Genomic DNA, 14,015 nt, shown 5'->3' on the forward strand with positions numbered 1-14,015 from the left:
GTATATATATTTCATTTTCAAAAAATACTTTAAAAATGTACAGTGAAGCAAATATTTATTAGAACTTGTTTTGAACTAATGGTCCTACAGTTAGATATGATTTTCCATGTCAGTTTTGCTTAGCATCTACTGCATTAAAACCATGAAACATTTCTTTCAAAGCATATGAATACTTTGTCAATAAATTCTCTTGTTAAAATATGAAATGTAAAATATTAACACATAGCTTAGAAATGCATTTTGTAAAGTTGATTAAAACATTATAAGTCATTGTAAAGTAACTTGTATAACTTAGTCCTAATATTTATTGAAATAAATAGTAATTTCTCTTGCATGCTTTAAGGAAACCTTCCTGATCCAGGGAAAGCTCAAGATTTCATGAAGAAATTCACACAAGTTCTAGAAGATGATGAAAAAATAAGAAGTCAATTAGAAATGCTTGTTAGCCCAACATGTTCGTGCAAACAGGCTGAGGGATGTGTGGTAAGAATAGCTCTTAGCATACATGAATGTTTTGGGAAATAAATTGGTTATAACTGTAACTGAAACTTACATTGCAGAGGGAAATTACAAAGAAATTGGGCAACCCGAAACAACCAACAAATCCTTTCTTGGAGATGATTAAGTTTCTTCTTGAGAGAATTGCTCCTGTGCACATTGATACAGAATCCATCAGGTAATTTTATGTGTGTGTTGTGGACTGCAGGTCACATAATTTGAAATTAGAATTTCTAATTTTGCCTTTAAGCACAAGCAATAGTGGATTCATTATGGGAGGGGAATTTTTACGGCCCACTGACCAGCAGTATATTCTTATGTTTTTCCTTGCTAAGGGATTTCTGTCTCCTCATTCAGAGTGTAACTACACAATTGTTTGTCATTCATCACAGCTGGGATAAACTGTCAGCAAAAATGGATTTGTTACTCATGGGGGAAGTTTGGTTTGTGAATGACTGCCTTATTTAAAAGGAAATTTCTGTCCATGGCTATTGAAAAACTTAATTAAAAATTCTCATCCAGAGTATTAGCTCATAGTAACCTAGACTGAGTAATTTAACTGAGGAAGTAAAGGTTGTGGTGTTGAGGCACCAAGTGTTTAATCAGGAGTAAGCCAATGAAATTATGACAGTGAAAAAAGTAATTGCTGAAATAATTATTTAATAGATATATCTGAGATATGCGGTAGTGTTTTAGAGAAACCTAGTTCTAAATACTGGTAAATTCTTATCTGCTAATTCCAGCTGTAGTAACTGACAATTTTAAGTACTTGAGTTTTTCAGTTTATTCTTATCACATACACAATGTAATGGTGCCATTGAGATTTCATCTAAAAAATCTTTCAGAAACAGTTTTACTTCTGATCTTGGATAAAGTACAGCTAGATTTTTGCTTTCAAATTTGGATGTATATTAAAAAACATGACAGAAGCAATATGAAATGTATGTTTAAAGTAATATTCAGATATGGTAAGTTGCGATGTTTGTTTCACTATGTACAATGCTGACTGCCTTAAAGTAAACACGGGGAGAAGGGGAGAAATTTTGTAAAAAAAAAAAAAAAAAAAAAAGAAAACAAATAAAAAAGGAAGAAAAGAAGGAAGAAAACAGGTATTTTTAGTTTTGCTTACAGAATTGATCATCTTCCATCTTTGTAAATTTTTCACTAAATTTTTCCTTCATTTTTGATACTGCCAGACTGTTTCGTCTCCCTACTGGTAGTTACTTTTGTCCAGTTTGGTGCATAAAAAAATGAAAGCCTTAGTAGGAGATCTACTTCTTAGTTTACTCTCAATGATTATAAATATCCCTTACAGAATGTACTGGAGGAGTATTCTGAATATTGTTTGGTCCTTGGCAGGGAAGCTGCCTATAGCACTCACTAACAGGATCATTTGGATAATCACCATTTACCTTCCTAGGTTACAGTGTAAGAGAAAACAAGCATTACAGTCAAGGAGAATTATGCAGGAGGTGTCTGTTAAATTTCTCATCAAAATTCCAGAACAGCTGTTTAATAGCTGTTTACCTACTACTTTTATTGATGGTTATTGTCCATCAGTTTTTAAGAATCCATAGGAACTAGTAAACTCATAGTTCTTACCTGCATTTGTTACTTTAATGCTCAAATTGTTTTCTTGCTTGGATCATCCTTCCAGAGTAATTTATATATACTGCTTAAATGAGGATAGATAAATGTTTTTTTTTTTTGGCTTAATGCTTACTGGGAGATGAGGGCAGTTGGATAATGTATGCAGTTGACTTGCAGTTATTTTATAATAGGTTTATGTTTTATGTGTCTTAAGTTTATTTAATAAGTGCATGTCCTGAACTTATGAAAGCAGTCAAACAGAATGGAATTGCAGTATATTCAAGGCTGTGATTTTGTCTTTCTCTTCAGTGCCCTTATCAAGCAAGTAAACAAATCTATAGATGGAACAGCTGATGATGAAGATGAGGGTGTGCCTACTGACCAGGCAATCAGAGCAGGTCTTGAATTGCTTAAGGCAAGTGTACTCTTGGTTGTCCATATGCATATGAAAACTCTCCGTAAGGTTATTACAGTTAAAATAATTTTGTAATTAGCAATTAGTAATATGTTTCTCTTAAGACCAGCTTCTGCTCTAACCCAGTACTTGGTGATATAGATGTAGCCCCTGGAAGGTTACACAGGCTTACAGAAACGGACATAACTGAGACTGTGAAATGTAGTAAAATTGTTTAAGATTGTGTATAAAGACAAAGAGATTTAAGAGATGCTTAAAAAAAAAGAAAGAAATGTTGTATGTCAAGAACAGGCAGCATATTAGAAATATTCCAAGATAATAGCCAAAAAATGACTCTTGAAGGAGCATTCTGAGTGGACCTTTAAAAAATTTAACATTTGTTTTTGTTTGTTTTGACAGGTGCTTTCATTTACACATCCTATCTCATTTCATTCAGCTGAAACTTTTGAATCTCTTCTGGCTTGCTTGAAAATGGATGATGAAAAGGTGGCAGAAGCTGCATTACAGATTTTCAAAAATACAGGAAGCAAAATTGAAGAAGACTTTCCTCATATAAGATCGTAAGTTGTATATGTTATTATGAGTAGTGTTTTTAATTATATGGGATTATAGACATTCCAATTCTAACTTTGAATGGTATGCTGTTACACTTCTTTTGTTAGAAGGTATTACTTCAGATAAAACAAAAGATTTAAATGACTTTAAAGTGGAGGAACTTTTTGAGGTGTAGAAGTGAAATATATGTGAAGCAGTGTTAGCTGGTAATACTGTAATTTGTTTAATTGCCCTTCAGAATCACTTACACTTTTTTCCTAAATTAAGTATAGCAATGTAAAAATGTTCTTTGCAATTTAATATCTACAAAGTGAGGATGTGTAGACGACAGCATTTAGTAGCTTGTGCTTCCGTAACAAAAGGATTTGTCAGTTTTCTCTAATGAATACTTGTATTACCTTGTGTGCAGATATAAAATGTTTATTTTGCCACATGAGATTTTATCAACAGAAACCATTGTGGTGGTCCCTTTCTTTGAGGAAATTGCCCAAACCAGGAGAATTAGCATTTTTACTGAGGTGTGCAGTGTTCCGTATATGTGGTTTTTGTTAGTTTGATATTTTTTGAAGATATCTATTTTTGAGGAGGTACATGTGTTTTTTTTCTTTTCCTTTTTTCAAGTGCTTTGCTTCCAGTGTTGCATCATAAAGCTAAAAAAGGACCTCCTCGTCAAGCCAAGTATGCTATTCACTGCATCAATGCAATATTTTCCAGCAAAGAAACACAGTTTGCACAGATATTTGAGGTAAAAATGCAAATATTTATTTCTTTTTATTGATCTTTCATAGTACATATGTAAATTAAGAGATGCAGTGGCAATTCATATTGTACATAGTTATACCAAACTTACAGAAGGTATTTTCCCCTCTGCTCTCTCTCCCTTTGATCCCATACAACTTGACATTAAAATGGTAGTAGAAGATGATTTTCTTCTTTATTTTTAGCATCTGATGATCCATCATGATACTGGAACAGGTTGCCTAGAGAAGATATGGATGCCCTCCTCCCTAGAGCTGTTGAAGGCTGGGTTGAATGGGGCCTTGGGCTGCCTGATGTAGTGGGTGGTGTCCTTGCCCGTGACAGGGAGGTTGGAACTACCTGGTCTTTAGTCTTTAGAGGGCTCCTTCTATGGTCCTGTTTAGGGTTGTTTATTTTATTAGGTTATAGAGTAAAACTGAAATGTGAACTGTTCTTGGAAAGAGGACCTATACACCACCCCTCAGTGCAGTTGGGATTGACCCAGAATAGTCAAATTACAGAAGTCAAGTTACAGAAACTACGAAAAACTGAATTATGGTATAAATTACTTAAATAGATGTCATAATTAAAAATGCAAATGTTCTTTCTAATTAGTGCCCATCACCTTGGAGGGCGAATCAATCCACTACTGAAATTGCCATCTTGAAATGTATTTTGCTCACCTCTTCAATAGAAAATTACTTTTTAAATTCATTGATACACAGTCAGTTCTGGTTGGGCTACCATTTCTTACGCCACCCATTTTTTCTTTTTCTTCTTGATAGCTTTTCTTTCAATTTGTATGAGATCTATTGGTGAACATGACCGTGAATAACAAATATTTATGTTAAAAAATTGTATTTCTGAAATAGGAATGTCTTTTTCCCCCCAACCTTGATCTAAATAAGACATAATTTATATGAGTAATACTTGAATTTGTTGCCTTTATTCTAGCCACTGCATAAAAGTCTGGATCCAAGCAATTTTGAACATCTCATTACACCATTGGTTACTATTGGCCATATAGCCATGCTAGCACCTGATCAGTTTGCTGCCCCTTTGAAATCTTTGGTTGCCACTTTTATTGTTAAAGACTTGCTAATGAATGATAGGGTAAGTACTGTTAAAATTTTGTTCTAAGATTCTCCTGTTGTAGGATGCTCATCAAATAGATGAGATGGTCTTGCTTTTTGCAGATGGTTACCCTTGGATTTCCACATGTACTGTGTGACCCAACTGTACAGGAAAGGAAGGAGTACTAATTTAGTTGTCCTTTAAAAAGAGAGAGAAAAAAAAAAAAGATAGAAGTGTGTGGCAGTATGGCACAGCATTTGGAATGACTCATGTCTAGCCTCTTTTTAAAAGTAGGAATAGTGATATCACTTGCACTTCACTTGCACTTGCTTAAGTGAGCAAGTTGTATTTGTTGTGTTTTTTATTTTTTAAGGAACTATGTATATTGGCTTTGGATAGTGAGCTTTCTCAAAGCAGCTGCAGGGATGAAGTGTTACGTACTGCCCTCAACCCCGTTCTCTTTCTCCCTGCCCTATTCAGTTGGGGTGGAGGCAAGAGGGTAGAATATTTAAGATTGCAGTTGAACCTGGAAAGAAGCAGGACTGTGGGAGGAAGATGGTTTTGGTTTGCTTTTATTTCTCAATGCCTGACTCTGATTTTTAGTTGGCAGTAAATTAAATTAATCTTCCCAAAGCCGAGCATGTTTTTCCCATGATGATAACTGATGAGTGATATCCCTATCCTGCCTAAATGCACAAATTGTTCTATCAGGTTTTCTCCCCCATCTTGCTGAGGAGGAGAAATAAGAGAACCAAGAGAGTGGCTGGGTGGGCACCTGGCAGCCAGCCGAGGTTAAACTGCTGCAGTATGATGCATTTGAAATTAAAATGAACTGAGTCTCTTAATGTTAATCTGCATGAGACTTCTGTATTGAGAGTGCTCACAAAGTGAAAAAATAACTTGTGTGTTGTCCGCCGAGTTTAGGGAGAAAGCTATTGTTTAAAAGTATGCATGTGAGATTTCAGCCTACTGGATATGAAAAATAAAGATTATTTTCAAAGCAGTGACATTCAGGTAATAGCAAGATAACAAAAAAAGCATTTTACAAGTGATGAATTTGCTATATGGTGTTTGAATAGTAGCACAAGAACTGTATCCTACTTCTGTAGTGGTTGCTTCTATAAAATACGTAAAGCATAAAGCTAACCAGTTAGTGCTGCTGTGTTGTTCCCAGAAGCAAGCAGGAAAGAGATTACTCTTCAGTGAAAACTTCTGTAACAGTAGTGTAACAAAGTCTAAAATTTTGTTTAGCTTCCAGGAAAAAAGACAACAAAACTTTGGGTCCCAGATGAAGAAGTGTCTCCTGAAACGCTTGTCAAAGTAAGTAGCATTTTCTAGAATTGTGCTATAGATATTAAAATTAAATGTCTGAATTCCTACAGCTGTCAACTGTTTCCTTCTCACGTTTATTAAAGTAAAAAGGAGTAGCTATTCCTAAATTAATGGATTCATAAGAAAACACATTTTTGGATTGACAGAAGAAAATAACTTGCTTTTGGGAGCATCTATTTCTTTTATAAAACGAAGACACTAAATATGCATTTCAATGACGTTTTAGTGTCATTTATTATATCCTTATGTAAACATTGCACATGAAATCTATTCCAGATGTTAATAGAAATGAAGTTAGTGTGGTTCTTTTCTCCTGTTCAGCAGGAATTAAATATCATAAAAACATTTTCCTCTTTTTTTGAAATGTTTAGGACATTTCAAGAGACTCACAGTGGTGTTTTGGAATATGGAAAAAGTTGTTTTTGAACTTGTCATTTTCTCTCAAATGAGTACATGTGTTACATTGCATGTGGAGAAGAGCAATAATGTGTATTTAAGAAAATATTCTTCTTTACCTGTGCTAAAAATGTAATCTGAAGCTTGTTCGTTCCCTGATATAAATTTGTTACTGCCACTTCTGTTCTTGCTGGCGGTTCATTTTTCACTCATAGGATCTACTCTCTACAGTATAAGTCTGTCTTTTGTTTCTAAATGCCCTTCCTCCAGATCAGGGAGATATAATAGTTTAACATTTTCTTTTGTGATTAGGAAGATGCACGTACTTTGTGCAATGCTGTTTTGAAGTTAATTAGAGCAGTTATTTAATTTCCAGTGCCTTTTCAATAAAGTTGCTCTGATGGTTTTAAGAAACCCTCTGCTTTCTCTATTGAAGTTATTAAACTGTGTGCCATAATACTTCCTGGTCTGCTAGTTTAGTAAGATCTTTGGTTTCCAGCTTAGTACAAAAGTAATGACTGGAAACATTTGGTTATGTTTGGAGCTGATTTGTTAGCTTTCTACTCATTCAACTACAGCAAAGGTATTTTCCCTATGCATGCAATGCCATAGTTACATAGTACTCTCCAAAACCTGCTAGTTTAAAATAGACATAACTTCACTTCTATGATTATGTGGTTGTGTGTGTAACTTGGAGTAGTCAATGTTGCTTGACATATACGTTTTTGAAGAGATTTGTGAAGCTTTAAAACGTGCTTTTTGTCGATAAAACTTTTTATACAGCTTGGCTATTTGGAAGTGAAATTGGCTCATAGAAAATCTTAAGGCAAGTTGGCATTGAGGCAAGCTTGAAAGCTGTGAGAAGCATTTATTGGCAAGTGAAAGCAGGTTATTGTGAACACTGATCTGCAAATTTGATTAACATTTGTTACCACTGCAAAACCTATATTTAATGAAGAGTGCGGGCCATACCCTTAGTAGACTGTATTTTACTTTGGTTTTAAAAGCCATTCTCCCCTTTTGTAACTTAATTATTTATATATCTAATGACTATCTTAAAACTAGCAAGATTAATTATGAATATTTCAGTGTGTCATGCACCTAGATTGAGACTTACATAGTGGTAGTATTATTTCTTGTTTCTTTCAATATATCCTACAGTATTAGGTTTCTAGTCCTACTTCTCTAGCTGTATTTTATGTAAGCAGTGTTCCATTTTTTGTTACTGGGCAAACCTTGAAGTTCTGTGGTATTTCTGTGGTATTTGTGGCTCCAGAAACTTGAGTAGAGGAAATTTGAGCAACCTGTTGTCATTGTACAATTGAGAGGGTAGGGAGACAGTGTTTGCAGGGTTGTTTTCTAGGATTACTACGTGGTATGGGAGCCCATTATGTTTTTGTAGTGGGGGTATGATGGTATCCTAGATCAGAGATAAAGGCTATACTTTGCTGTTGATATTTTTTGGTTAATTTTCATCTTTAAAGGTTTATACGTATTTGCTGCTGATTGTTTATGTAAAGCTAGTTATTAATTTCATTTCCCTTGTGACAAATCAGTGGTAACATCATCTCTGGGGACAAGAGTAATCATGTCTTATTGTATTTGATTGCACTTATCATGCACCTAATTCACATGATTCTGTCTTATCTGCTACTAGGGAGTCATTTGTGATCTTTAATGTGGCTCTCACCCATACAGTGTTCTGACTTCTCTGACGCTGTGTATAATCTAAGCCTTAATTTTTGATATCAGAGGAGAATTCTATGCTGAAATGAGATTTGGAGTAGATATAAGGGAGGAACTGTTCAGATTTAGGGAGGCTGCCAAGCAGCCGTGCAGTTTCATCTTGGAGGATTTCAACACCAAACTGGATAAAACTAACTTCATAGTTGATCTTCCTTGAAGTAGAAGGTTGGACTGGGGACAATGTGAAATTCCTTTCAACCTGATTTTTTTTTGGTAGTTACCGTATTTGTCTGCAAAAATAAAATCTAAAACATGAAGGTGGTGCAAACTCATGTTTAAGTATTCTGGTAGCTAGATGCAGCGAGTGAGGATTTTCCTGTCCCATACTAATTTTATTGGAATATTTAATTCTGAAGCATTTTTATAATGTCATCAAAACATTGTTAACGCTAGCAGGGAAATAAGGGACAGGAAAAATGAAGGAAAATTGTGAGGTTTTGGACTTGCTACATGGTAGTCTGACTAGAGTAGTAGGCCTTTTAGAAACTAGGAGCTGTGGAAGGGAAAAGAGGAGCAAAGGTTGAAATAAAAATTGATCTGGAGCTGACCAGAGATGTAGGGGCACAAGGCAGCATGTAGCTCTTCCCTGACTAAATCTGTATAGACTGTAGTTTGGTGTTAATGCAGTTATGCACTTCTAGGAGTGAACATTCATACAGAGAACTTATTTGAAGACCAAATACAACTGTTATGTTTGTCTTCACAACAAATGGGAGGCATTAATGATACCGGTACTGGTTGTGATGTGAAACAATTAAATAGATAGACTGCCAAAACAGCTGCTGGTGCTATTAATATTGTCATCATCATCTTCTAGTGGATACCTACAAGCTGCTTCAGTGGAAGACCAATTGAGGGACAGGGCAAGACTGAATTTCATTTCTGTTCCACAAACTTGATTTGTGGTTTACCTTCTTGAAAGCCTGCCTCCTGCTGGTGTTCCCATATAGTTAATTCTGTTGGTGGAAGCTAAAAATAAACTAGTGAAGATAACAATGACAGAATTTACAGACCTGAAGGGACCACTGTGTTCAGTTTTACATGAATGAAGTCGACTATATTACAGACTTCATTCAGTAATATGTTGAGTGTTGTTGATAGAACTCCCTTTCCCTGCAAGACACAATTCTAAGTTACTATGTACAATCACATTTCTATTAAAAGAGAATAATTGGATTTAGCATGTAGTAGGTTCTGCTGGTCCTAGCTTCATATTTAGTTTTTTTTATATATATATATTTATCTTTAGATTTTCGATTTCTTTTTACCCCCAGATGATATCTGCTTGTTTTAGATGAATGTTTTTGTTTTGCTGTAAGAAGATATTCCTCGTTCTCTTTTTGTTGCTGTCTCTGCTCTCATGTCGTAGGAAAACTAAAGACAGAAGAATTCAGACAGCAAATTTAATCTCCAAATTCATGCTTTACTTTCACTAAAGAAATATGAAATTCTTCATGATAGCTGCTAGGTTCTACGTACTTCTGGAAGCTTGCCTCAAAAGACTTGATGTTTCCATTGGCAAAGAACAAGTTATCTTCAGTAACAGGCTTTGAGGCTTTTCTTTAAATAGCTATGAAAGAAATATTCTTTTCCGGGGCCAGTTATCTTAATACAGATTAATACCATACTGGTCAAAATGTCTGTGAAGTGGTTTTTAATTTCCATTTTTTAAATAATTTTATATTCAGATGTTACATATCTCAGGAGTTTGTAGAGATTATTTAAGCATAGGAATTATAGGAAGATGGAAATGTTTTGCATTTAGATCCAGTAGCATTTTCTTAAGTATAGATTGTTTTGCTGATCACACAATGTTGAGTAGATATAAGGACAACTAAGACGGTGTTTTCACAGTACAGAATGTGATTGCTTATTGGAAGAAACTGCTCAAACTGTAACTAAATGTTGTATTACTTCAGTTTGCTGTAATAAATGCCTTAGATTTTCAGTGAAAAGTTACCATTTTTAATCTTTATTGTTATCTGTCTAGTTGTCTTTGAGTAGTGGGCATAGTATTTTAAATGATGTTTTGCAGTCTTGACAAACTTACATTCTTAGTAGTAAAAAGCACTTTGAGAAAACTCTGGTTAAACTGATTATTTTAAATTGTTGTGATTTTGTAATATGTTTATAGCATAAATAATAGTGGGTACATTATGTTTATGATATGTTAAATTATGTTATGATATGTTAAATACAAACAAAATTATTATTTTTTTTAAATGAGGCATATGTGTGATTTGACTCTTGCACCTTAAAATCTTTCAGATTCAGGCCATCAAGATGATGGTTCGGTGGTTGCTAGGAATGAAGAACAATCACAGTAAATCAGGAACTTCTACTCTAAGGTTGCTAACAACAATATTACACAGTGATGGAGATTTGACAGAGCAGGGGAAAATTAGGTATGTAACAGATGGTAACATTTTGATATCCCTGGCAGTGCAGTAGGTAGAGCACATGAATTTTAGTCATAGTAGTACTTAAACTGTTCTGTTACCTCATAAGAATCTTTGTATGATTTGTTTTTTAAGAACTCAATGGTAAGCTTGGCTGAATTCGTATAGAAGTTTTCTGAGTGGTAGTTTATTTTAACACCCTAGATACAGCTGTATTTTAATGTTTTTCAATCTTCTTTAAAGAACCATTACTCAGAGTGCAAGAATAAACTGAATAACTTCCTCTATACTGCTGAAAATAGGTTTTAAATTTTTCGTGTATCTTACTGTTGCTGATGTTCCAGTTGTTTTATGAGAAAGGCTGCTTATGGATTTTGAGCATATGCAACGTAGTTGCCAGCATATTGCAAGTGCATTGTTCCCATCGTGCTGCCAGAAACCAGGTGGGAATAGCTAGTACATAAGGCACTTCTGTTTGAGGGCTGACTTTATTCCCTGGAGGCATCTGGAAGTGAAATGAAGTTGGTAATGTGTAAAGAAGATTAATTCTCAATAAATAATTTCTTATTTAGATGGTTGTTTGACAACTTAGTTGTTTTATTGGGTATTTTCTTGATCTTCTGCTGTAGAAGAAGCGACAAGTTTTCAGGCATTAATGTTTTCCAAATGTTGAAAACTTGTGTCTACAGAAGCTGTTAAATGTATGCATGGATTGTGCCAGTAAGAGTCTAAAGTATAGAGACAAAATTAGGGCAGTCAAAGCCCAACTGAAATTAAATCTGGTGAGGGGTGTCAAAGACAACAAGGTGGGCTTGTGCACAGGTGACAAAAGGAAGACAATGGAAGGTGTGCACCCACTGCTGAATGGGGTAGGAGCCTTCATGGTGTAGGACGTGAAAAGGTTGGGGTGTTGAATGTAGTGTTTGTCTCAGCCTTAACTAGCAAGAGCAGCCTTAAGAATCTCAGGACGTAGAGAACAGGGGAATGTCTGGAGAAAACTAAAGTCAACTCTTGGAAGAGTCAGGGAATACTTAAGCTATCTACACAAACACAAATCCATGACTCCTCATGGGAGGACCCTAAAAACTGACTATTGGCTACTCATACACACCTTGGTCTTTGAAGAGTGGCAAAGCAACTAATTGTAGAAACCATTTCCAGGTACATGAAAGCCACCAAAAGTAGTTAGCATGGATTCAACAATGGTAGCATGACTAGAGAGCAGTGCATATAATCTATAACCTTGACGACTTCAGGAAGGCTTTCAACTCTTGTCTTAAACTCTCTGAGTGGTCAAGCCCAAAGCATGGTAATCAGGGGCACAAAGTGTTAGCTGAGGGCCAGTAACTGGTGGTGTACCCAAGAGGTCAGCCTCTTTAACACCTTCCTTGATGGTCTGGATCATGGGACAGAGTGTACCTTTTGCTGGTGACACAAACTGAGCGGAGTGGCTGATGTGCCAAAGAGATGTGATGCCATCTAAAAGGACAGAAATGGAACTGGGTAAATGTGCCATCAGGAACCTCACAAAGCTGCTGTTCTGTGTAGTGCCAATTTTTGTGTTTGTGGCTTGCGTTTTTCTTTTAAATAATAATGTGTAACTTGCTAAAGATAATTGAATTACATGAGGGTGGCTGGGTTCAGGACACATTTGGCCTCTTGTAGGCTGAAAGTCATGTTGTAATCATTTTTATTGCCGTTCACTGTGTTGTCATAAAGTGTTGTAATCCTATTGTTCCACATCATTAGAAGGTTGTACTAAAGATTCTGTAACAAGTATTTTTTAATCAACCATAAAAACGACTCAGTTCTCATTCTTCTTAAAATCTACACAGCTACACTTCTTCAGTGACCATGTAAAGATATGGCATCTGTTAAATTTCAAAGCATGATTCAGCCTAGAGTAGGGTGTGAAGACAAGGGCCCACTTGGAAAAAAAACAAACAAATCCTGTCTCTTCGTCTTTCTCACTTCGATATAGAAAGATTGTTGACTTCGTTGAATTGCTTTTAATTACTTTGGAATGTTAGCATATGTAAATTAAATTCTCTAGGTGTCAGGAGTAGTTTGTTTAATATTGAACTTTGTCAATAAATGCTGTCTCGGTTGTGCTTTCCGGGTATTTGATTTATTTATTAATTACAAACACTTCTACAAATTCAAAATTCAATATGGTACTGATTTTCTATTTCTGATTAGCTGGATATTGTGTGCCTTATTGGTAGTAGAATTTTAATCTATACTGAGCATAAAATTAGATGCCGGGGGATGCTAGCAGTTGTGGGAAGTACTGATGCTACATATGAACCTGCATTGAGACTTTTGGAAAGGCTGTCTCTTATTTCTCCTTACACTGAAGCTCACCAAGAAAAAAAAAAGTTAATCTTTGGCTTTTAGAACTTCTTTGTTCCACCCTATGTAATAATAACCTGCCACACCATCTGACACACGACAATGTCAGGGGCTCTTTTTAGAAGAAACATTTTATTCCGTGGAAAATGGAAGGTGCTTACAATACGGGACACTGGTGTTTATACTCTGTGGAGGAAAAGGAAAATCTTAACTACCAGTTTGTGAAGTGAGAGGTGATTATATGCTAGGTGTATTTTGAAGATACATTTATTTGCGTTAACTTTGTGCATCCCAGCACAGTAATTGACACTTGATAACGTCTTTTCATGTGGTTGCGTTTCCGTTCTGATTTCAAACATCTGATCTTCAGCAGCAATAATAGCACTGCAGAAAATAAATGTCCAGGTCCCCCTTTTAGCTCTTAGGGAGTCTCTGATATGACGAGGGTATCTGAAATGTCTATTTTCAAAGTGTCTAGATGTAACTAAAGTTTTCAATTACATCAGGCTGAAATTTTAATTTGAATTGTGTATGTTGGGATAATACAGAGTGGAAAATGTTTGGTTACAACAGTTGCTAAAAGGTACATCTTTTAAGAGTTTCATTTTAGTACAATCCTCTTGGGAAATAGGTTCATCTTGAGTCATTAAAATGCATAACACTGTCCACCTCCCCCTTCCTGCAGCATGCTTGCATGCTATAGGTATTTCTGGGAAACAAGAACACGTTACATATACTCCACAAAGTTTCAGCCATCTTGTATGTGAAATGTCTTTTGATTCAATTTTCAGAATTAATTGCTATCACTGCCAAAGCTAAAGACTGAAAGTTCTAAATTTCATCTTTTCTTGTACCAGTAAGTTACTGCTCAGTTGTCACTGGTGTGCAAAAATCAAATTTTTATTGGATTTGCTTAGTAG

At 35.3% G+C, this 14,015-nt stretch overlaps 1 protein-coding gene across 3 annotated transcripts in view; it reads left to right on the forward strand.

The window, feature by feature from the left end:
• Window positions 1-14,015, forward strand: part of PDS5B (PDS5 cohesin associated factor B) — a 94,503-nt gene that overhangs the window by 58,105 nt on the left and 22,383 nt on the right. For all 3 annotated transcript variants that reach the window (XM_065730207.1, XM_065730205.1, XM_065730206.1), the window contains exons 16-23: window positions 344-483; window positions 561-676; window positions 2,398-2,503; window positions 2,903-3,063; window positions 3,680-3,803; window positions 4,751-4,909; window positions 6,122-6,190; window positions 10,613-10,749. In XM_065730207.1, the coding sequence (XP_065586279.1) occupies window positions 344-483; window positions 561-676; window positions 2,398-2,503; window positions 2,903-3,063; window positions 3,680-3,803; window positions 4,751-4,909; window positions 6,122-6,190; window positions 10,613-10,749 (1,012 nt within the window). The remainder of the gene's footprint in view (window positions 1-343; window positions 484-560; window positions 677-2,397; window positions 2,504-2,902; window positions 3,064-3,679; window positions 3,804-4,750; window positions 4,910-6,121; window positions 6,191-10,612; window positions 10,750-14,015) is intronic.

Source organism: Cyrtonyx montezumae, unplaced genomic scaffold (genome assembly GCF_038088225.1).
Source record: "Cyrtonyx montezumae isolate F1298 unplaced genomic scaffold, pur_monq_1.0 scaffold_12, whole genome shotgun sequence".
NCBI classification, from domain to species: Eukaryota; Metazoa; Chordata; class Aves; order Galliformes; family Odontophoridae; genus Cyrtonyx; species Cyrtonyx montezumae.